Source organism: Oncorhynchus keta, chromosome 24 (genome assembly GCF_023373465.1).
Source record: "Oncorhynchus keta strain PuntledgeMale-10-30-2019 chromosome 24, Oket_V2, whole genome shotgun sequence".
In the NCBI taxonomy this organism is placed as follows: Eukaryota; Metazoa; Chordata; class Actinopteri; order Salmoniformes; family Salmonidae; genus Oncorhynchus; species Oncorhynchus keta.
This window is the reverse complement of record NC_068444.1, coordinates 11,836,628-11,860,074: the sequence shown is the minus strand read 5'-3', so window position 1 is coordinate 11,860,074 and position 23,447 is coordinate 11,836,628. Positions and strand designations below refer to the sequence as shown.

General features: G+C 40.5%; 1 protein-coding gene and 1 long non-coding RNA gene across 11 annotated transcripts in view; one reads left to right on the top strand and one right to left on the bottom strand.

Moving 5' to 3' along the window:
- The window catches only part of LOC118378226 (serine/threonine-protein kinase LMTK1-like), a 150,230-nt gene extending 128,857 nt beyond the window's left edge, over positions 1 to 21,373 (bottom strand). The window contains exons 1-2 of one of the 3 annotated variants that reach the window (XM_052477693.1): positions 20,650 to 21,372; positions 20,278 to 20,414 (exon numbers count right to left, since the gene is read on the bottom strand). In XM_052477693.1, the coding sequence (XP_052333653.1) occupies positions 20,278 to 20,359 (82 nt within the window). In that variant the 5' untranslated portion in view covers positions 20,360 to 20,414; positions 20,650 to 21,372. Of the gene's footprint in view, positions 1 to 20,277 lie in introns of all 3 variants that reach the window. The other 2 variants (XM_052477694.1, XM_052477692.1) reach the window with 2 other exon arrangements.
- On the top strand, positions 14,078 to 17,275 carry LOC127911368 (uncharacterized). 8 transcript variants are annotated; one of them, XR_008078073.1, is made up of 5 exons: positions 14,078 to 15,500; positions 15,621 to 15,660; positions 16,100 to 16,519; positions 16,589 to 16,804; positions 17,196 to 17,275. It is a non-coding gene; the product is annotated as an uncharacterized LOC127911368 (long non-coding RNA). The 8 variants fall into 8 exon arrangements; XR_008078075.1 differs by lacking the exons at positions 14,078 to 15,500; positions 15,621 to 15,660 and having other exon boundaries at positions 16,018 to 16,519; positions 16,625 to 16,804; XR_008078074.1 differs by lacking the exons at positions 14,078 to 15,500; positions 15,621 to 15,660 and having other exon boundaries at positions 16,018 to 16,519.
- Positions 21,374 to 23,447: the final 2,074 nt, after the last annotated feature.

Sequence of the window (23,447 nt, the reverse complement as noted above, 5' to 3'; positions counted from 1 at the left end):
GGAGTCTATATACATTGTGTGCAAAAGGCATGAGGAGGTAGGCGAATAATTACAATTTTGCAGATTAACACTGGAGTGATAAATGATCAGATGGTCATGTACAGGTAGAGATACTGGTGTGCAAAAGAGCAGAAAAGTAAATAAATAAAAACAGTATGGGGATGAGGGAGGTAAAAATGGGTGGGCTATTTACCGATAGACTATGTACAGCTGCAGCGATCAGTTAGCTGCTCAGATAGCAGATGTTTGAAGTTGGTGAGGGAGATAAAAGTCTCCAACTTCAGCGATCTTTGCAATTCGTTCCAGTCACAGGCAGCAGAGAACTGGAACGAAAGGCGGCCAAATGAGGTGTAGGCTTTAGTGAGATACACCTGCTGGAGCGCGTGCTACGGATGGGTGTTGCCATCGTGACCAGTGAACTGAGATAAGGCGGAGCTTTACCTAGCATGGACTTGTAGATGACCTGGAGCCAGTGGGTCTGGCGATGAATATGTAGCGAGGGCCAGCCGACTAGAGCATACAAGTCGCAGTGGTGGGTGGTATAAGGTGCTTTAGTGACAAAACGGATGGCACTGTGATAAACTGCATCCAGTTTGCTGAGTAGAGTGTTGGAAGCAATTTTGTAGATGACATCGCCAAAGTCGAGGATCGGTAGGATAGTCAGTTTTACTAGGGTAAGTTTGGCGTGGACGAAACATCCATGGACGAAATCAATTCACATGCCATCAACACAGCCACAACCACTTGAAATTGTGAGCTCCGAGAGGAAGCAAGGTTTCTTGAGAAGACTCCATTCTTGTTATTATGCCCTTGGTCTTGTCATGTCTCAGGTGCTCGGAGGAAGGGGAGGCCTGGTCACCATGGTAACAACTTGAAGGCAATGCAAAAGACAGGAAATGTTCTGGGAAAAACAACACTTCCTTCATTGAATAAAACCTTGTCTACTGTAATGCAGGTACCAACAATTCACAAGTCTCTCTCTCGTGACAGTGTTAACATTATAATGTTAAATCGAGTAAATCTAAATCGAGTAGCTGATTTGGTTCTGGGAGGCGAGATAAGGCAATACACTTACAGGTGATTTAGTATAAGGCGTTTGCATGTAGAATATCACAAATAATCGTAGCTGCTGGCCATTCCTTGATTCATTCAATCTCCTTCTTTTACTCTGCCTGATCTGATAACTCTACTACAGACAATACATACTCCAATAAGATTCTTCCAGAAAATCCCCCTGTAGGCTATCTTCATCTCATACCACTAACCCTTAACCTAGCAGGGTTATCTCCTACCTCAGTCTAACCCTTAACCTAGCAGGGTTATCTCCTACCTCAGTCTAACCCTTAACCTAGCAGGGTTATCTCCTACCTCAGTCTAACCCTTAACCTAGCAGGGTTATCTCCTACCTCAGTCTAACCCTTAACCTAGCAGGGTTATCTCTTACCTCAGTCTAACCCTTAACATAGCAGGGTTATCTCTTACCTCAGTCTAACCCTTAACCTAGCAGGGTTATCTCCTACCTCAGTCTAACCCTTAACCTAGCAGGGTTATCTCCTACCTCAGTCTAACCCTTAACCTAGCAGGGTTATCTCCTACCTCAGTCTAACCCTTAACCTAGCAGGGTTATCTCCTACCTCAGTCTAACCCTTAACATAGCAGGGTTATCTCCTACCTCAGTCTAACCCTTAACATAGCAGGGTTATCTCCTACCTCAGTCTAACCCTTAACCTAGCAGGGTTATCTCCTACCTCAGTCTAACCCTTAACCTAGCAGGGTTATCTCCTACCTCAGTCTAACCCTTAACCTAGCAGGGTAGGGTTATCTCCTACCTCAGTCTAACCCTTAACCTAGCAGGGTTATCTCTTACCTCAGTCTAACCCTTAACCTAGCAGGGTTATCTCTTACCTCAGTCTAACCCTTAACCTAGCAGGGTTATCTCTTACCTCAGTCTAACCCTTAACCTAGCAGGGTTATCTCTTACCTCAGTCTAACCCTTAACCTAGCAGGGTTATCTCCTACCTCAGTCTAACCCTTAACCTAGCAGGGTTATCTCCTACCTCAGTCTAACCCTTAACATAGCAGGGTTATCTCCTACCTCAGTCTAACCCTTAACCTAGCAGGGTTATCTCCTACCTCAGTCTAACCCTTAACCTAGCAGGGTTATCTCCTACCTCAGTCTAACCCTTAACCTAGCAGGGTTATCTCCTACCTCAGTCTAACCCTTAACCTAGCAGGGTTATCTCCTACCTCAGTCTAACCCTTAACCTAGCAGGGTTATCTCCTACCTCAGTCTAACCCTTAACCTAGCAGGGTTATCTCCTACCTCAGTCTAACCCTTAACCTAGCAGGGTAGGGTTATCTCCTACCTCAGTCTAACCCTTAACCTAGCAGGGTAGGGTTATCTCCTACCTCAGTCTAACCCTTAACCTAGCAGGGTAGGGTTATCTCCTACCTCAGTCTAACCCTTAACCTAGCAGGGTAGGGTTATCTCCTACCTCAGTCTAACCCTTAACCTAGCAGGGTAGCCGCCTAAGGGTTGACCTGGTTAAATCAAACAGAATTCCCTCAAGATTGCTCTGATGTCCAAAAATATTTGAAATTAAAATGTATTGATTTTAAGTTGCTTATAAGTTGCATGTATTTCTTGTTTAAATCTACATTGGTCAGTCGGTGAATTCAGAAAAGCCATCCAAAGATTGTTCCATAGAGTTGTGTTTTTAGGGAGTAATACTGGTTCTTGTAGAATACATTTCATTTTCTTCCATTTTGTTATCGTGTTCCTTATTGTTATGGTGTTCCATATTGTTATAGTGTTCCATGTTGTTATAGTGTTCCATATTGTTATAGTGTTCCATATTGTTATAGTGTTCCATGTTGTTATGGTGTTCCATATTGTTATAGTGTTCCATATTGTTATAGTGTTCCATTTTGTTACAGTGTTCCATATTGTTATAGTGTTCCATATTGTTATAGTGTTCCATAGTGTTATCGTGTTCCATATTGTTATAGTGTTCCATATTGTTATCGTGTTCCATATTGTTATAGTGTTCCATTTTGTTACAGTGTTCCATGTTGTTATAGAGTTCCATGTTGTTATAGTGTTCCATATTGTTATAGTGTTCCATATTGTTATTGTGTTCCATATTGTTAGTGTTCCATGTTGTTATAGAGTTCCATGTTGTTATAGTGTTCCATATTGTTATAGTGTTCCATATTGTTATAGTGTTCCATGTTGTTATAGTGTTCCATATTGTTATCGTGTTCCATATTGTTATAGTGTTCCATATTGTTATAGTGTTCCATGTTGTTATAGAGTTCCATGTTGTTATAGTGTTCCATATTGTTATCGTGTTCCATATTGTTATAGTGTTCCATATTGTTATAGTGTTCCATATTGTTATAGTGTTCCATGTTGTTATAGAGTTCCATGTTGTTATAGTGTTCCATATTGTTATCGTGTTCCATATTGTTATAGTGTTCCATATTGTTACAGTGTTCCATATTGTTATAGTGTTCCATATTGTTATAGTGTTCTATATTGTTAGTGTTCCATATTGTTATAGTGTTCCATATTGTTATCGTGTTCCATATTGTTATAGTGTTCTATATTGTTAAAGTGTTCCATATTATTATAGTGTTCCATATTGTTATCGTGTTCCATATTGTTATCGTGTTCCATATTGTTATCGTGTTCCATATTGTTATAGTGTTCCATATTGTTATAGTGTTCCATATTGTTATAGTGTTCCATATTGTTATCGTGTTCCATATTGTTACGGTGTTCCATATTGTTATAGTGTTCCATAGTGTTATCGTGTTCCATATTGTTATAGAGTTCAATATTGTTATAGTGTTCCATATTGTTACGGTGTTCCATATTGTTATGGTATTCCATATTGTTATAGTGTTCCATATTGTTATCGTGTTCCATATTGTTACATATTGGGGTTCCATATTGTTACGGTGTTCCACATTGTTATAGTGTTCCATATTGTTATAGTGTTCCACATTGTTATAGTGTTCCATATTGTTATAGTGTTCCATATTGTTATAGTGTTCCATGTTGTTATAGTGTTCCATATTGTTATCGTGTTCCATGTTGTTATCGTGTTCCATATTGTTATAGTGTTCCATATTGTTATAGTGTTCCATATTGTTATAGTGTTCCATATTGTTATAGTGTTCCATATTGTTATAGAGTTCCATGTTGTTATCGTGTTCCATATTGTTACGGTGTTCCATATTGTTATAGTGTTCCATATTGTTATAGTGTTCCATATTGTTATAGTGTTCCATATTGTTATAGTGTTCTATATTGTTACGGTGTTCCATATTGTTACAGTGTTCCATATTGTTACAGTGTTCTATATTGTTATAGTGTTCCATATTGTTACAGTGTTATAGTGTTCTATATTGTTATAGTGTTCTATATTGTTATAGTGTTCCATATTGTTATAGTGTTCCATATTGTTATAGTGTTCCATATTGTTACAGTGTTATAGTGTTCTATATTGTTATGGTGTTCTATATTGTTGTAGTGTTCCATATTGTTACAGTGTTCCATATTGTTACAGTGTTCCATATTGTTACAGTGTTCCATATTGTTACAGTGTTCCATATTGTTACAGTGTTCCATATTGTTAGTGTTCCATATTGTTATAGTGTTCCATATTGTTACATTGTTATAGTGTTCCATATTGTTACGGTGTTCCATATTGTTATAGTGTTCCATATTGTTATAGTGTTCCATATTGTTATAGTGTTCCATATTGTTATAGTGTTCCATATTGTTACGGTGTTCCATATTGTTATAGTGTTCCATATTGTTATAGTGTTCCATATTGTTATAGTGTTCCATATTGTTATCGTGTTCCATATTGTTACGGTGTTCCATATTGTTACGGTGTTCCATATTGTTATAGTGTTCCATATTGTTATAGTGTTCCATATTGTTATAGAGTTCCATGTTGTTATCGTGTTCCACATTGTTACGGTGTTCCATATTGTTACGGTGTTCCATATTGTTATAGTGTTCCATATTGTTATAGTGTTCCATATTGTTATCGTGTTCCATATTGTTACGGTGTTCCATATTGTTATAGTGTTCCATAGTGTTATCGTGTTCCATATTGTTATAGAGTTCCATGTTGTTATCGTGTTCCATGTTGTTACGGTGTTCCATATTGTTATAGTGTTCCATATTGTTATAGTGTTCCATATTGTTATAGAGTTCCATGTTGTTATCGTGAGGTTCCATATTGTTATAGTGTTCCATATTGTTATAGTGTTCCATATTGTTATAGTGTTCCATATTGTTATAGTGTTCCATATTGTTATAGAGTTCCATATTGTTATCGTGTTCCATATTGTTACGGTGTTCCATATTGTTATAGTGTTCCATATTGTTATCGTGTTCCATATTGTTATAGTGTTCCATATTGTTATAGTGTTCCTAACTACAAAGTTGTTAATGCTCTTAGCTTTATCCTTTGAAAATAGACACGTTAATAGATTCTGGGGATGAGCAAGCACATCTTCACTATGTACCCATTGTTCCTCTTTACTGATTCTGGGGATGAGCAGGCACATCTTCACTATGTACCCATTGTTCCTCTTTACTGTATTTAACTACATCTGGCAAGTAAAAGTCCTGGGTGGCAAGTTGATACAATTCCAAGTCCGGAAGGTTAAAACCAACTTCAGAATTAGGAAGACGTAAAACTTTCCTTTTTAAATCTAATCATTTTATTTGGCCACATAAAGTCTGTTATGACCGAGTTTACTTCAAATAATGACTACGGTAGGAAAAAAACAACCTTTGGCAGCCATTCTGAAGAGGTTTATTCTACCTGTGAGATTTATGGGAACGATTGTTCCATTTAATTAGATCTGCTTTCATATTGTTGAGTAATGGAATATAGTTATCTTTATATATTTGTTGTCACTTATTAAGCATCGTAAGTATTTCGTATTTTGTTGTGGTCCATTTAAAGGATTGTTGTAGATCATGAGTTATTTTATATATAATAATGTATCTCATGTATTTCATGTATCTCTGTACCAGTGTATTTATCCCTGTGTTTCCTGTCTCTATATCAGTGTATTTATCCCTGTGTTTCCTGTCTCTCTGTACCAGTGTATTTATCCCTGTGTTTCCTGTCTCTCTGTGCCAGTGTATTTATCACTGTGGTTCCTGTCTCTCTGTCCCAGTGTATTTATCACTGTGGTTCCTGTCTCTCTGTACCAGTGTATTTATCACTGTGGTTCCTGTCTCTCTGTACCAGTGTATTTATCACTGTGGTTCCTGTCTCTCTGTGCCAGTTTGTCTTGTATGTCCAAGCCTACCAGCGGTTTTTCCCATTTTCCTGCTTTGCATTTTCTCCTTTTTCTAGTCCTCCTGGTTTTGGCCCTTGCCTGTTCTGGACTCTGTACCTACCTGACCATTCTGCCTGATTGGACCACGAGCCTGTCTGCCACTCTGTACCTGCCTGCCTGATTGGACCACGAGCCTGTCTGCCACTCTGTACCTGCCTGCCTGATTGGACCACGAGCCTGTCTGCCACTCTGTACCTGCCTGCCTGATTGGACCACAAGCCTGTCTGCCACTCTGTACCTACCTGCCTGATTGGACCTGAGCCTGTCTGCCACTCTGTACCTACCTGCCTGATTGGACCACGAGCCTGTCTGCCACTCTGTACCTGCCTGCCTGATTGACCACGAGCCTGTCTGCCACTCTGTACCTGCCTGCCTGATTGAACCACGAGCCTGTCTGCCACTCTGTACCTGCCTGCCTGATTGGACCACGAGCCTGTCTGCCACTCTGTACCTGCCTGCCTGATTGGACCACGAGCCTGTCTGCCACTCTGTACCTGCCTGCCTGATTGGACCACGAGCCTGTCTGCCACTCTGTACCTGCCTGCCTGATTGGACCATGAGCCTGTCTGCCACTCTGTACCTGCCTGCCTGATTGGACCATCTGAGCCTGTCTGCCATAATAGTTATTATATATATTTTTGTTTCTTCCTATAGCCATTATTATGTTTATTTTCACGTTACATTTTTGAGTATTCTGAAAATATTTTAAGCAAAAGAGGCATTGAGTTTTCAATATTGGTCAGGAATGTCAGGGGAACATCTGCAAATATGTCAAGTTAACCCTTTATGACCTCATATTATACATTAGTTAGGATCTAGTTATCCTCAGTATTAGGATCTAGTTATCCTCTGTATAAAGTTAGGATCTAGTTATCCTCTGTATTAGGATCTAGTTATCCTCTGTATTAGGATCTAGTTATCCTCTGTATAAAGTTAGGATCTAGTTATCCTCTGTATAAAGTTAGGATCTAGTTATCCTCAGTATTAGGATCTAGTTATCCTCTGTATAAAGTTAGGATCTAGTTATCCTCAGTATAAAGTTAGGATCTAGTTATCCTCAGTATAAAGTTAGGATCTAGTTATCCTCAGTATAAAGTTAGGATCTAGTTATCCTCAGTATTAGGATCTAGTTATCCTCTGTATTAGGATCTAGTTATCCTCTGTATAAAGTTAGGATCTAGTTATCCTCTGTATAAAGTTAGGATCTAGTTATCCTCAGTATTAGGATCTAGTTATCCTCTGTATAAAGTTAGGATCTAGTTATCCTCAGTATAAAGTTAGGATCTAGTTATCCTCAGTATAAAGTTAGGATCTAGTTATCCTCAGTATAAAGTTAGGATCTAGTTATCCTCAGTATAAAGTTAGGATCTAGTTATCCTCAGTATAAAGTTAGGATCTAGTTATCCTCAGTATAAAGTTAGGATCTAGTTATCCTCAGTATAAAGTTAGGATCTAGTTATCCTCAGTATAAAGTTAGGATCTAGTTATCCTCTGTATAAAGTTAGGATCTAGTTATCCTCAGTATAAAGTTAGGATCTAGTTATCCTCTGTATAAAGTTAGGATCTAGTTATCCTCTGTATAAAGTTAGGATCTAGTTATCCTCTGTATAAAGTTAGGATCTAGTTATCCTCCGTATAAAGTTAGGATCTAGTTATCCTCAGTATAAAGTTAGGATCTAGTTATCCTCAGTATTATGTTAGGATCTAGTTATCCTCAGTATTATGTTAGGATCTAGTTATCCTCAGTATTGTGTTAGGATCTAGTTATCCTCAGTATTATGTTAGGATCTAGTTATCCTCAGTATTAGGATCTAGTTATCCTCAGTATTAGGATCTAGTTATCCTCTGTATAAAGTTAGGATCTAGTTATCCTCAGTATAAAGTTAGGATCTAGTTATCCTCAGTATATTAGGATCTAGTTATCCTCTGTATAAAGTTAGGATCTAGTTATCCTCTGTATAAAGTTAGGATCTAGTTATCCTCAGTATAAAGTTAGGATCTAGTTATCCTCTGTATAAAGTTAGGATCTAGTTATCCTCTGTATAAATTAGGATCTAGTTATCCTCTGTATAAAGTTAGGATCTAGTTATCCTCAGTATAGTTAAGTTAGGATCTAGTTATCCTCAGTATTAGGATCTAGTTATCCTCTGTATTAGGATCTAGTTATCCTCTGTATAAAGTTAGGATCTAGTTATCCTCAGTATTAGGATCTAGTTATCCTCTGTATAAAGTTAGGATCTAGTTATCCTCAGTATTAGGATCTAGTTATCCTCTGTATAAAGTTAGGATCTAGTTATCCTCTGTATTAGGATCTAGTTATCCTCAGTATAAAGTTAGGATCTAGTTATCCTCAGTATTAGTTATCCTCAGTATTAGGATCTAGTTATCCTCTGTATTAGGATCTAGTTATCCTCTGTATAAAGTTAGGATCTAGTTATCCTCAGTATTAGGATCTAGTTATCCTCAGTATAAAGTTAGGATCTAGTTATCCTCAGTATTAGGATCTAGTTATCCTCTGTATAAAGTTAGGATCTAGTTATCCTCAGTATAAAGTTAGGATCTAGTTATCCTCAGTATAAAGTTAGGATCTAGTTATCCTCAGTATAAAGTTAGGATCTAGTTATCCTCAGTATTATGTTAGGATCTAGTTATCCTCAGTATTATGTTAGGATCTAGTTATCCTCAGTATTGTGTTAGGATCTAGTTATCCTCAGTATTAGGATCTAGTTATCCTCAGTATTATGTTAGGATCTAGTTATCCTCAGTATTAGGATCTAGTTATCCTCAGTATAAAGTTAGGATCTAGTTATCCTCAGTATTAGGATCTAGTTATCCTCAGTATAAAGTTAGGATCTAGTTATCCTCTGTATAAAGTTAGGATCTAGTTATCCTCAGTATAAAGTTAGGATCTAGTTATCCTCTGTATAAAGTTAGGATCTAGTTATCCTCAGTATAAAGTTAGGTTCTAGTTATCCTCTGTATAAAGTTAGGATCTAGTTATCCTCTGTATAAAGTTAGGATCTAGTTATCCTCTGTATAAAGTTAGGATCTAGTTATCCTCAGTATAAAGTTAGGATCTAGTTATCCTCAGTATTAGGATCTAGTTATCCTCTGTATTAGGATCTAGTTATCCTCTGTATAAAGTTAGGATCTAGTTATCCTCAGTATTAGGATCTAGTTATCCTCAGTATAAAGTTAGGATCTAGTTATCCTCAGTATTAGGATCTAGTTATCCTCTGTATAAAGTTAGGATCTAGTTATCCTCTGTATTAGGATCTAGTTATCCTCAGTATAAAGTTAGGATCTAGTTATCCTCAGTATTAGGATCTAGTTATCCTCTGTATTAGGATCTAGTTATCCTCTGTATAAAGTTAGGATCTAGTTATCCTCAGTATTAGGATCTAGTTATCCTCAGTATAAAGTTAGGATCTAGTTATCCTCAGTATTAGGATCTAGTTATCCTCTGTATAAAGTTAGGATCTAGTTATCCTCAGTATTAGGATCTAGTTATCCTCAGTATAAAGTTAGGATCTAGTTATCCTCAGTATTAGGATCTAGTTATCCTCAGTATAAAGTTAGGATCTAGTTATCCTCAGTATTAGGATCTAGTTATCCTCAGTATAAAGTTAGGATCTAGTTATCCTCAGTATTAGGATCTAGTTATCCTCAGTATAAAGTTAGGATCTAGTTATCCTCAGTATTAGGATCTAGTTATCCTCTGTATAAAGTTAGGATCTAGTTATCCTCGGTATTAGGATCTAGTTATCCTCAGTATAAAGTTAGGATCTAGTTATCCTCAGTATTAGGATCTAGTTATCCTCAGTATTAGCATCTAGTTATCCTCAGTATTAGGATCTAGTTATCCTCAGTATTAGGATCTAGTTATCCTCAGTATTAGGATCTAGTTATCCTCAGTATTAGGATCTAGTTATCCTCAGTATTAGGATCTAGTTATCCTCAGTATTAGGATCTAGTTATCCTCAGTATTAGGATCTAGTTATCCTCAGTATTAGGATCTAGTTATCCTCAGTATTAGGATCTAGTTATCCTCAGTATAAAGTTAGGATCTAGTTATTATCAGTATAAAGTTAGGATCTAGTTATCATCAGTATAAAGTTAGGATCTAGTTATCATCAGTATTATGTTAGGATCTAGTTATCCTCAGTATTAGGATCTAGTTATCCTCAGTATTAAGTTAGGATCTAGTTATCCTCAGTATTATGTTAGGATCTAGTTATCCTCAGTATAAAGTTAGGATCTAGTTATCCTCAGTATAAAGTTAGGATCTAGTTATCCTCAGTATAAAGTTAGGATCTAGTTATCCTCAGTATAAAGTTATGATCTAGTTATCCTCAGTATTAGGATCTAGTTATCCTCAGTATTAGGATCTAGTTATCCTCAGTATTAGGATCTAGTTATCCTCAGTATTAGGATCTAGTTATCCTCAGTATTAGGATCTAGTTATCCTCAGTATTAGGATCTAGTTATCCTCAGTATTAGGATCTAGTTATCCTCAGTATTAGGATCTAGTTATCCTCAGTATTAAGTTCTAGTTATCCTCAGTATTAAGTTCTAGTTATCCTCAGTATTAAGTTAGGATCTAGTTATCCTCAGTATTAAGTTAGGATCTAGTTATCCTCAGTATTAAGTTAGGATCTAGTTATCCTCAGTATTAAGTTAGGATCAAGTTATCCTCAGTATTAAGTTAGGATCTAGTTATCCTCAGTATTAAGTTAGAATCTAGTTATCCTCAGTATTAAGTTAGAATCTAGTTATCCTCAGTATTAAGTTAGAATCTAGTTATCCTCAGTATTAAGTTAGAATCTAGTTATCCTCAGTATTAAGTTAGAATCTAGTTATCCTCAGTATTAAGTTAGAATCTAGTTATCCTCAGTATTAAGTTAGAATCTAGTTATCCTCAGTATTAAGTTAGAATCTAGTTATCCTCAGTATTAAGTTAGAATCTAGTTATCCTCAGTATTAGGATCTAGTTATCCTCAGTATTAGGATCTAGTTATCCTCAGTATTAGGATCTAGTTATCCTCAGTGGTAAGTTAGGATCTAGTTATCCGCAGTATCATAGACGGTTGTGATACAGCCTGGAATCAAACCAGGGTCTGTAGTGACGCCTCTAGCACTGAGATGCAGTGCCTTAGACCGCTGTGATACAGCCTGGAATCAAACCAGGGTCTGTAGTGACGCCTCTAGAACTAAGATGCAGTGCCTTAGACCGCTGTGATACAGCCTGGAATCAAACCAGGGTCTGTAGTGACGCCTCTAGAACTAAGATGCAGTGCCTTAGACTGCTGTGATACAGCCTGGAATCAAACCAGGGTCTGCAGTGACGCCTCTAGAACTAAGATGCAGTGCCTTAGACCGCTGTGATACAGCCTGGAATCAAACCAGGGTCTGTAGTGACGCCTCTAGAACTAAGATGCAGTGCCTCAGACTGCTGCGCCACTCAGGACATGCAAGAATGCAAGATTAAACATGATCGTCAGTTTCCACCTACAAGTTTTCACCCCTTGACTTTTTCTACATTTTTGGTGTTACAGCCTGAATTAAAAGTAGACTGTGTCACTGGCCTACCACCACAATACCCCATCATGTCAAAGTGGAATAATGTTTTTCAAAATGTTTACAAATTAATAAAAAATGAAAACCAAAATGTATTGGGTCAATAAGTATTCAACTCCTTTGTCATGACTTTGCCTAAATAATTTCAAAACAAAAATAATTTCAATATATTGATTAATAAAAAAAACATTTATTTAAGGGTTTTCATCTTCCTCCTCTGACGAGGAGGAGTAGTAGGAAGGATCGGAGGACCAATGCGCAGCGTGGTAAGTGTTCATTATATTTATTTATAACTTTTTAGAACACTAAATAATAAAACAACAAAGATAACGAAATGAAACCGAAACAGTCCTGTGCGGTGCATACATAAAACACAGAACAGAAAATAATCACCCACCAAACACAATAGAAACCAGGCTCCCTAAATATGGTTCTCAATCAGGGACAACGATTGACAGCTGCCTCTGATTGAGAACCATACCAGGCCAAACACAGAAATAGCAATTCAAAGAAGAACTAACATAGACAACCCACCCAACTCCCGCCCTGACCATACTAAAACAAAGACATAATAAAAGAACTAACATAGACAACCCACCCAACTCACGCCCTGACCATACTAAAACAAAGACATAATAAAAGAACTAACATAGACAACCCACCCAACTCACGCCCTGACCATACTAAAACAAAGACATAATAAAATAACTAACATAGACAACCCACCCAACTCACGCCCTGACCATACTAAAACAAAGACATAATAAAAGAACTAAGGTCAGAACGTGACAACGGAATTGTATTAATAATAATTGTATTATATTTGTTAATGATATTATGAATAGAAGAGACCGACTCAACAGATCATTTATTCTGGCATTGTCCCTATGTAGCTTTTTTGTGGTCACAGGTTCAGGAATGGTTAAAGAAATCACAACATTTAAAATGAACCTTTCAAATAGCAGTGCTGGGCGATCTGGAAAGACACAGTCAGTCAATAAATAACATAATGATACTCATAGGAAAGGTTTTCATCTTTAGCTCACAGTCTGTTTATAATATATGAGTAGAAAGGTTCAAACTTTTTGTAAAACATCACAGCACAATTGAAAAATATATGGCACATGGAATCCAAATGAGGGTGGTCTATGGTGATAGGTGGCATGGGCTGAGGGGGTGGGATTAAAGAGCTGAGGTCTATGGTGATAGGTGGGATGGGCTGAGGGGGTGGGATTAAAGAGCTGAAGTCTATGGTGATAGGTGGGATGGGCTGAGGGGGTGGGATTAAAGAGCTGAGGTCTATGGTGATAGGTGGGATGGGCTGAGGGGGTGGGATTAAAGAGCTGAGGTCTATGGTGATAGGTGGGATGGGCTGAGGGGTGGGATTAAAGAGCTGAGGTCTATGGTGATAGGTGGGATGGGCTGAGGGGTGGGATTAAAGAGCTGAGGTCTATGGTGATAGGTGGGATGGGCTGAGGGGTGGGATTAAAGAGCTGAGGTCTATGGTGATAGGTGGGATGGGCTGAGGGGGTGGGATTAAAGAGCTGAGGTCTATGGTGATAGGTGGGATGGGCTGAGGGGTGGGATTAAAGAGCTGAGGTCTATGGTGATAGGTGGGATGGGCTGAGGGGTGGGATTAAAGAGCTGAGGTCTATGGTGATAGGTGGGATGGGCTGAGGGGTGGGATTAAAGAGCTGAGGTCTATGGTGATAGGTGGGATGGGCAGAGGGGTGGGATTAAAGAGCTGAGGTCTATGGTGATAGGTGGGATGGGCTGAGGGGGTGTGATTAAAGAGCTGAGGTCTATTGTGATAGGTGGGATGGGCTGAGGGGTGGGATTAAAGATCTGAGGTCTATGGTGATAGGTGGGATGGGCTGAGAGTGGCTGGGGGGGTGCGATTAAAGATCTGAGGTCTATGGTGATAGGTGGGATGGACTGAGAGTGGCTGAGGGGGTGGGATTAAAGATCTGAGGTCTATGGTGATAGGTGGGATGGACTGAGAGTGGTTGAGGGGTGGGATTAAAGAGTTTATGTTTGGTAATGTATTATTGTTAATGTGATTGCTTTATATAAAAGTACCACCCACATATGTAAAAATGTATGTATATGTAGTAAAAAAGCTGCAAAAAAAACTACAAAATGTGTTTTCTGAAGAGGGGTGGTGGTGGGGTTAATAAAAAATAAAAATAATATATATTATTTTTTTATTAAAAAAGGGAATCAATCAATGTGCATGATGAAACATAGATATTCAAACAAACTATTCTAAAAAAAATCTGCAACAAAGCATGCTGTGATATATGCTAATAAGGCCCCTCCCACATATTTTTCACTCAAGATAGTTACCGGTAATGAGCTAAACATAGTTGAGTAACAACAAACGACTGAAAATATTTCTTGAAACAAATGTCCTGTTCAGTTGTGCTGAAATGTAGGTAAGGTGACAGACATTCCTAAGTGTGATCTGAATAAAAAGGCGTGGAAAGTTACATCAATTTCTAATAACTAAATTCATTTTACAACAAGATGATGGTAAAGAGAACATTTGTGTTTAAAATCTGAACACTTATGATGAATATTGAATAATAGATATTCAAACAAACTATTCTAAAAAAAATCAACCTGCAACAAAGCATGCTGTGAAATATGCTAATGAGGCCCCTCCCACATATTTTTCACTCAGCCTTCAGACAATAATCTCCTCCACGTGTTCCACATTTTGTTGTGATACAGCCTGAATGTGATACAGCCTGAATGTGATAAAGCCTGAATGTGATAAAGCCTGAATGTGATAAAGCCTGAATGTGATAAAGCCTGAATGTGATACAGCCTGAATGTGATACTGATTGGCAAAACTTAATGCCTAATGTTTAAGTTTTAAACACTGACGTTTAGGTTATGGATGTGTTACATTACATGGTTTTAGTGTACACACAAAAAAAAAGAGGGTTCCTCAAGGGTTCTTTGGGAAGGGTGAAGGTTCGATGTGGAACCATAATGACTCAAAGAACCCTTTGAGCTCTTCGATGGTACTTCACAGTTCACAAACGGATTCTGTCCTCTTTAAGAGATCATTCAGATGTAGGGTGGTGTGTTTGGACCATGGTAGTAGAGGTGGACATTAAAGAAACTCTCAACCCTGCTCCACTAGAAAACTATTTTCATCTCAAAGTCATCTGTCCGACCCGCAGGTCCCTCAGGCAGCCCTCCAGTGCAGTCAGCACACAACACCATGCTCATCATGTCTTATCAGGATCAGATAGTGACAGGGGTCCGAGGGGGGGTCAGACAACCAGGGAAGACATGTCTACGGAGCTCAGGTGAATTTTTGCAGTATGTTAACAATATCTTGAAATTGATGGGTAGACCTACAGTATCTACAGGACAGCAGCTTAAAGCTACAGTCTGGGTTCTGGGAATAACAGTAATTTCAATTACTGAACTATTGATTCTATTCTTGGATAATATAACGTATAAATGTATACCATGGTAGTTCTTTGTCATGCCTCATTTTAGGAGGATCAGATGGTGACAGGGGTCTCAGCAGGGTCAGTCAGCCAGTGAAGACCAGTCTGTGATGGTGCTGAGGTCAGACAGCCAGGGAAGACCAGTCTATGATGGTGCTGAGGTCAGTCAGCCAGTGAAGACCAGTCTGTGATGGTGCTGAGGTCAGACAGCCAGGGAAGACTAGTCTGTGATGGTGCTGAGGTCAGACAGCCAGGGAAGACCAGTCTGTGATGGTGCTGAGGTCAGACAGCCAGGGAAGACCAGTCTGTGATGGTGCTGAGGTCAGACAGCGAGGGAAGACCAGTCTGTGATGGTGCTGAGGTCAGACAGCCAGGGAAGACCAGTCTGTGATGGTGCTGAGGTCAGACAGGGAAGACTAGTCTGTGATGGTGCTGAGGTCAGACCAGTCTGTGATGGTGCTGAGGTCAGGGAAGACTAGTCTGTGATGGTGCTGAGGTCAGGGAAGACCAGTCTGTGATGGTGCTGAGGTCAGGGAAGACCAGTCTGTGATGGTGCTGAGGTCAGACAGCCAGGGAAGACCAGTCTGTGATGGTGCTGAGGTCAGACAGCCAGGGAAGACCAGTCTGTGATGGTGCTGAGGTCAGACAGCCAGGGAAGACCAGTCTGTGATGGTGCTGAGGTCAGGCAGGGAAGACTAGTCTGTGATGGTGCTGAGGTCAGACAGCCAGGGAAGACCAGTCTGTGATGGTGCTGAGGTCAGACAGCCAGGGAAGACCAGTCTGTGATGGTGCTGAGGTCAGACAGCCAGGGAAGACCAGTCTGTGATGGTGCTGAGGTCAGACAGCCAGGGAAGACCAGTCTGTGATGGTGCTGAGGTCAGTCAGCCAGGGAAGACCAGTCTGTGATGGTGCTGAGGTCAGACAGGGAAGACTAGTCTGTGATGGTGCTGAGGTCAGACAGCCAGGGAAGACCAGTCTATGATTGTGCTGAGGTCAGGCAGGGAAGACCAGTCTGTGATGGTGCTGAGGTCAGGCAGGGAAGACCAGTCTGTGATGGTGCTGAGGTCAGACAGGGAAGACTAGTCTGTGATGGTGCTGAGGTCAGACAGCCAGGGAAGACCAGTCTGTGATGGTGCTGAGGTCAGACAGCCAGGGAAGACCAGTCTGAGGTCAGACAGGGAAGACTAGTCTGTGATGGTGCTGAGGTCAGACAGGGAAGACTAGTCTGTGATGGTGCTGAGGTCAGACAGGGAAGACTAGTCTGTGATGGTGCTGAGGTCAGACAGGGAAGACTAGTCTGTGATGGTGCTGAGGTCAGACAGGGAAGACCAGTCTGTGATGGTGCTGAGGTCAGACAGGGAAGACCAGTCTGTGATGGTGCTGAGGTCAGACAGCGAGGGAAGACCAGTCTGTGATGGTGCTGAGGTCAGGCAACCAGGGAAGACCAGTCTGTGATGGTGCTGAGGTCAGGCAGGGAAGACCAGTCTGTGATGGTGCTGAGGTCAGACAGCCAGGGAAGACCAGTCTGTGATGGTGCTGAGGTCAGACAGCCAGGGAAGACCAGTCTGTGATGGTGCTGAGGTCAGACAGCCAGGGAAGACCAGTCTGTGATGGTGCTGAGGTCAGACAGCCAGGGAAGACCAGTCTGTGATGGTGCTGAGGTCAGACAGGGAAGACCAGTCTGTGATGGTGCTGAGGTCAGACAGCCAGGGAGACCAGTCTGTGATGGTGCTGAGGTCAGACAGCCAGGGAAGACCAGTCTGTGATGGTGCTGAGGTCAGACAGCCAGGGAAGACCAGTCTGTGATGGTGCTGAGGTCAGGCAACCAGGGAAGACCAGTCTGTGATGGTGCTGAGGTCAGACAGCCAGGAAGACTAGTCTGTGATGGTGCTGAGGTCAGACAGCCAGGAAGACTAGTCTGTGACGGAGGACAGTTTTTTTCTAAATGTTTTATTCTCTCTGTGCAGCAAAGACTGAACAAGCCAGTTGCTATTTTAAGGCAAGTCTGACAAACCACCAAAGTTGATTTCCCAAACTGCATCAAGGGTTGATCGAGGCTTTTCAACAACAACAAAAAAGCGTGAGGTAGACCTGGTTGAAGCTATTGATGATGATAAATGGATACAGATGTGCTAGAATTCCCAGCCATGTTCACATCATCTCAGACATGAATGACTGTAGTTCAAGGCCATCCACGGAACATACTATGTGCCAGTGAAACTGACACGGAAATGGCATTCCTCTACTGGAGGTGTAAAACACAAAAGGGACATATTGGAATAATTATGGTTGTGAAGTCAGGCTGAATTATGACTAAATATGTTTTGTTTTTTTCTTATCTCATCATGTCTACAGATTCTCCCTTCTCCCTGATTTTGTTTGCTTAGAAATGTTGATACTGGAGACTCTTATCTGAAGAAACTGTGTAACCAAGCATTTATTGAGGCTTAAGAAATGCATTGCAATTAATTGAAAGGTTGGTTATCCTCCCACGATGTCAAGTTAGGTATTACTAGATTAAGGGTACCACTGCCTGTTCACCCCCTTTCATCCAAAGTCTGGATGGCTTTTATGGTGCATATGACTGAGTCCGAGAGTCTGTAAAAACATGCTATCTCAAGGCCATCAGACTGTTAAACAGCCACCACTAACAGTGTGGTGGCTGCCTTGGCCAACACACTGTCATTGACACTAAGATCCTAAACTCCAGTTTGTGTTGGGGGCGCTGCAACGGTGGGAGATTGATGGGAATTATGTAAATATATCACTAGCCACTTTAAACAATGCTACCATATAATGTTACTTACCCTACATTATTCATCTCATATGCATATGTATATACTGTACTCTAACCATCAGGCTACTGCACCCTCTATGTAACCACATGTATCACTAGCCACTTTAACCAACTATGCCACTTTGTTTACTTTGTCTACACACTCATCTCATATGTATATACGCTCTAACCACTAGGCTACCTGCACCCTCTACCATCTACTGTAGGCTGCTCTGTACCATCACTCATTCATATACCTTATGTACATATTCCTTATCCCCTTACACTGTGTATAACCACTAGTTTTGGACCTGTTAGTTACATTACTTGTTGGTTATCCTGCATTGTCGGAACTAGAAGCACAAGCATTTCGCTACACTGCGCATTTAACATCTCTAACCATGGTATGTGACAAACACTCTAACCACTTTGATTTTGATTTAGGTATTACTAGATTAAGGGTATACTTGGCACCTTTCATAAAGTCTGGATGGCTTTTATGGAATTAAGTATGACTGAGTCTGGAGTCTGTATTGAAAACATGCCCACGTTAGGTTAGATACCCGGTTTCGGTAATCCCTAGCTGCTGGGATCCTCAGTCCTGGCCCTGGGGGTCTGCCGTCCTGTGGGCTGTCACTCTGGCCTTGGCCTAACACACTCGAAACCAATAATGACTGTTTCACTAAGATCCTAAAGCTGGGTTTGTGTTCTAACCTGCAGGACGGTCTACACCACTAGAGACAGGCGACCCTGAGCCACCTATATTGTGTGCAGACCACAAAAGCTATACAGCACTATAAAATTAACCACTGGAGGATTTTCTGTCTATTCATGTATATTTGACCACAGGCTACCTTCATATAGATGATTTCTTAACCATTATTATTTTTTTATTTTACCTTTATTTAACCACAGGCTACCTGCACCCTCTACACTCTAACCACTAGGCTACCTGCCACCTCTACACTCTAACCACTAGGCTACCTGCACCCTCTACACTCTAACCACTAGGCTACCTGCCACCTCTACGCTCTAACCACTAGGCTACCTGCACCCTCTACACTCTAACCACTAGGCTACCTGCACCCTCTACACTCTAACCACTAGGCTACCTGCACCCTCTACACTCTAACCACTAGGCTACCTGCCACCCCAACGCTCTAACCACTAGGCTACCTGCACCCTCTACACTCTAACCACTAGGCTACCTGCCACCTCTACACTCTAACCACTAGGCTACCTGCACCCTCTACACTCTAACCACTAGGCTACCTGCACCCTCTACACTCTAACCACTAGGCTACCTGCACCCTCTACACTCTAACCACTAGGCTACCTGCACCCTCTACACTCTAACCACTAGGCTACCTGCACCCTCTACACTCTAACCACTAGGCTACCTGCCACCCCTACACTCTAACCACTAGGCTACCTGCCACCTCTACACTCTAACCACTAGGCTACCTGCCACCTCTACAGTCTAACCACTAGGCTACCTGCCACCTCTACACTCTAACCACTAGGCTACCTGCCACCTCTACACTCTAACCACTAGGCTACCTGCCAATCAAAAGACTTTGTGTCTTTCCAGGAGTTGTTAATTTGTTAAGCTATTGGTTAAAATATTTACTATTGAATTACCTTTGTTCAGTCTTATTAACCACTTAAACATATTTAATAATGACCTCTTACCAAGCTTGACGACTGTGGGCGTTTTTGTTTACATTTTGTCCTAAATAGTGATGGCATACTGGATTGTGTAAAAATGTAGGAAATGCGCATTAGACCAAAAATCCCCCCAGCGCACACACTTCTAGAACCAAATTGGCGCTCCTGAATGCACTAATCAAGTTCACCCACAGGTGCAAGGAAATGCTCTCTCCATCTATCTCACGCCGGCAGACATAAACACTCTGCAACTACACACACAAATGACTGTCAGCTCCTATGTATTTCATCCTACTAATGCACGCATTGATGGCCCTGGCGAAAATATACATAATGACAAGAGTCTCTTTCCGAGCAAATACAAAGGCACCTGGTATTCAGATTCCATCAAGTGATATTTTCGTTAGAACTTACCCAAGTCGAAATGGGAACTGAGGGCAAACCCGGGGACGAAGAATGATGAAGACATTATGACCATCAGCAGAGCCGCCAACATCTTCCTCGCAATGTGGAGTTAAGGATGCTGCAGAGACACTAGCCCACTGCAGCTTCTAATCAAAGAAATGGGACAGTTGTAGAGAGAAACACTGCATTTTTTTGCACATTCAAGCCCGGTTTTTGCGTTTCAAATCGCTCCTTCATCTTTTGACAGGCAAAAAAATAACAATCGGATTGAAAGGCAGATGTCGACAGAATGTTAGAATGTCCTTTTGTTGGCTTGTATTTGATGGTATTATTGCTTGTCGCTACATAGCAACACAACCATCAGTCTCACGTGTAATTTACCGTTTCCTATGCAGTCCAATTGTGGAAAATGTGCTGTGATTGTCGCTGCAAAAGTGTCCCGGGTAAGTGCCGTTACCCGTAGCAATCAACCGGATACCACACAGTATTTAAATTGCTGCTATTCTCTTCGATCTCTGCTGCACCAAACGGCTGACAGGTATGATGTAGGCTATCATACCTCTCACATATGAACTCAGATGAATGCTCAATTCTTTGATGATGATATCACCAACAATAGCCTAATCGCACAATTCACAATGAATAACGCAATCTCATTTCATTACTGGCAGCTTCTCATAGCTGTTGCGTTAATAGCACAAGCACAGAGCGGCAGCTGTCCGCTTGCGGGTGCTGACAGCGAGAGCGCCATCTTGCCTGCTAATGTTCCATTCCCAAAAATAATTTCTGACTGAGCTGGGGTTCAGCTCTGCTCCGGAGACTGCGGGGGAGGGGGTGATGCGCTTTAGCTGGCGGATATAGCCTATTTGAGGTGAGCAGTTAAGCAAGACCAGTTTATGCCGATGAACCAGTCGTACAAAATGTGTTTTGATTATAGAGTTAGTCTTTAGCATAGACTATAACTGTCATCATTCACATTGTTGATATCATGTCATGATGTGACTTATTTCACGTTTCCCTTTCCTTAGATATTATAATAATAAGAATGGACTCTCTCTGTCTCTCCCTGCTGTTGTAAAGTGTCAGCCAAGTCCCCCTCCCCTTCCATCCATCCATCCATCTATCCCTTTCCCCCCCTTTCCTTTCCCCCAGTCCTCCTTGGCCCTCATTCCCGCTTCCTGACACACACACACACACACACACACACACACACACACACACACACACACACACACACACACACACACACCCCTCTCTCTCCCGCTCTATTTTTCACTTCCATTAATTGAATTAAGATTTCCCCCGTCTCCTCGCGTGCCACGGTCCGTATGTCACAATCAACGCAACCGTTCCTTTTAACACAGAGAGGCGGATAAAAATGTCACAGGGCTGTCAAGGAACGTCTGTTCCCCTTTTCCATGGATGGAATTCCCTTTTTTGTCACATTCTTCCCGTACAGAAAAACCACATGAATTTCACACGTAATCACGTGTTTCAACATGTGATCATGTGATCTTATGTGAAGTTAATGTGACAACATGAAGCTACACATGTGAAAACGTGTGAAAACGTGCAAAATAAATGTGACAACATGGGGGATGCAAAATTTCAACATGTGATACCATTAAACTTACACGTGACAACATTTGAATGTTTTTCACATGTAAAACTGCTAATTCAATCTTTACACATGAATGTTTTTCACGTGTGAAAATGCGATTTTACATGTGAGAGTTTTATTTTCAATTAGAAAGTTTTTCACGTGATAGTGCAAATTCAATTGTCACATGTGAGGTGAAAACATGGTGGTGGAAATACGTATGGTTTCACATGTGAACAACTGACCTCACGAGTATCTCTTTGTGGGAAAATGTCCACTCAATATGATTTTTCATGTGAAAATACAATTTCATATGTTTTTGGTTGTTGTAAATAGTGTAAACATCTTGAATAATTATGACTACACTAGATATGATCATTTAGTTCTGATATTTAAATATAACACCATCTGAGATTTGAACTCACAACCTGTAGATTTTAGGCATGCTGCTCTTTCTGCACAACAGTCTGTAGCATTCCCCTACACATTTATTACCCATAATACATCTCTGCACTTAGGAAAAGGAGTACCATCTGCACTGTTATTTTAGTTATCAGTTATTCTGACTACTCTCTCATCATTGATTTCATTAACTTATTCCAGCAGTTTGAGGGTTTTCTGTATAGTTGTCTAATGTTGGTGAGGAATATTATTCAGTTTTAATGTTACTCCCTCAATCACTATGATAAATATACACGTTTTCCTTGATTATACAAAGCTGAGGTTTACTTTGAAGTCCAAAGTGTATGAATACAGGTGAAATCAGTTACTGACACAGACATGGTGGCGTAGCAGGAAGATCGGAATGCCATGAACACACTTAACCAACAAGGTCTTCTACCAAATAGGGCTATCTTCTCTATACCACCTCTACTTTGTCACAACACAACTGATTGTCTCAAACGCATTCAAAAGAAAAGAAATTCTGAAAATGTAATTTTAACATGTCACACCTGTTAATTGAAATGCATTCCAGGTGACTACCTCGTGAAGCTGGTTGAGAGAATGCCAACAGTGTGCAAAGCTGTCATCAAGCCAAAGGGTGTCCACTTTGAAGAATCTAAAATATTTGTTTAACACTTTTTTGGTTACTGCATGTTTCCATATGTGTTTTCTTTTCATAGTTTATGTCTTCACTATTATTCTACAATGGAAAACATAGTAAAAATAAAGACAAACCCTGGAATGAGGAGGTGTGTCCAAAGGGAATAGGGGGTCATTTTATATTTGTAATAGAAAAGGCATTTTAGCTTTTGCATTAAGCGCATGCCTTTACAGAGGTACATATTAGTTGCCAGGGCACAATATGTGTAGTTTTATCTGTCTAGTTAATTCATATTCTGATCGCTGACTGAATGATACACTGTGTTGCTTATGTATTGTTTCCCTGGTAACAGCATGGATGGAGGGGGGGGGGGTGGAGCGATGATTTCTGAGGTGAAAGCCTAACAGAAGTGGTTCTCTCCACACACACGTCTCAACACAGATCATGTTCAAATGCTGTGCATATAGGCTACAGTTTAAATATCTGCATCGAGGAGGCTGCTGGGAGGAGCTATAGGAGGACGGGTTCATTGTA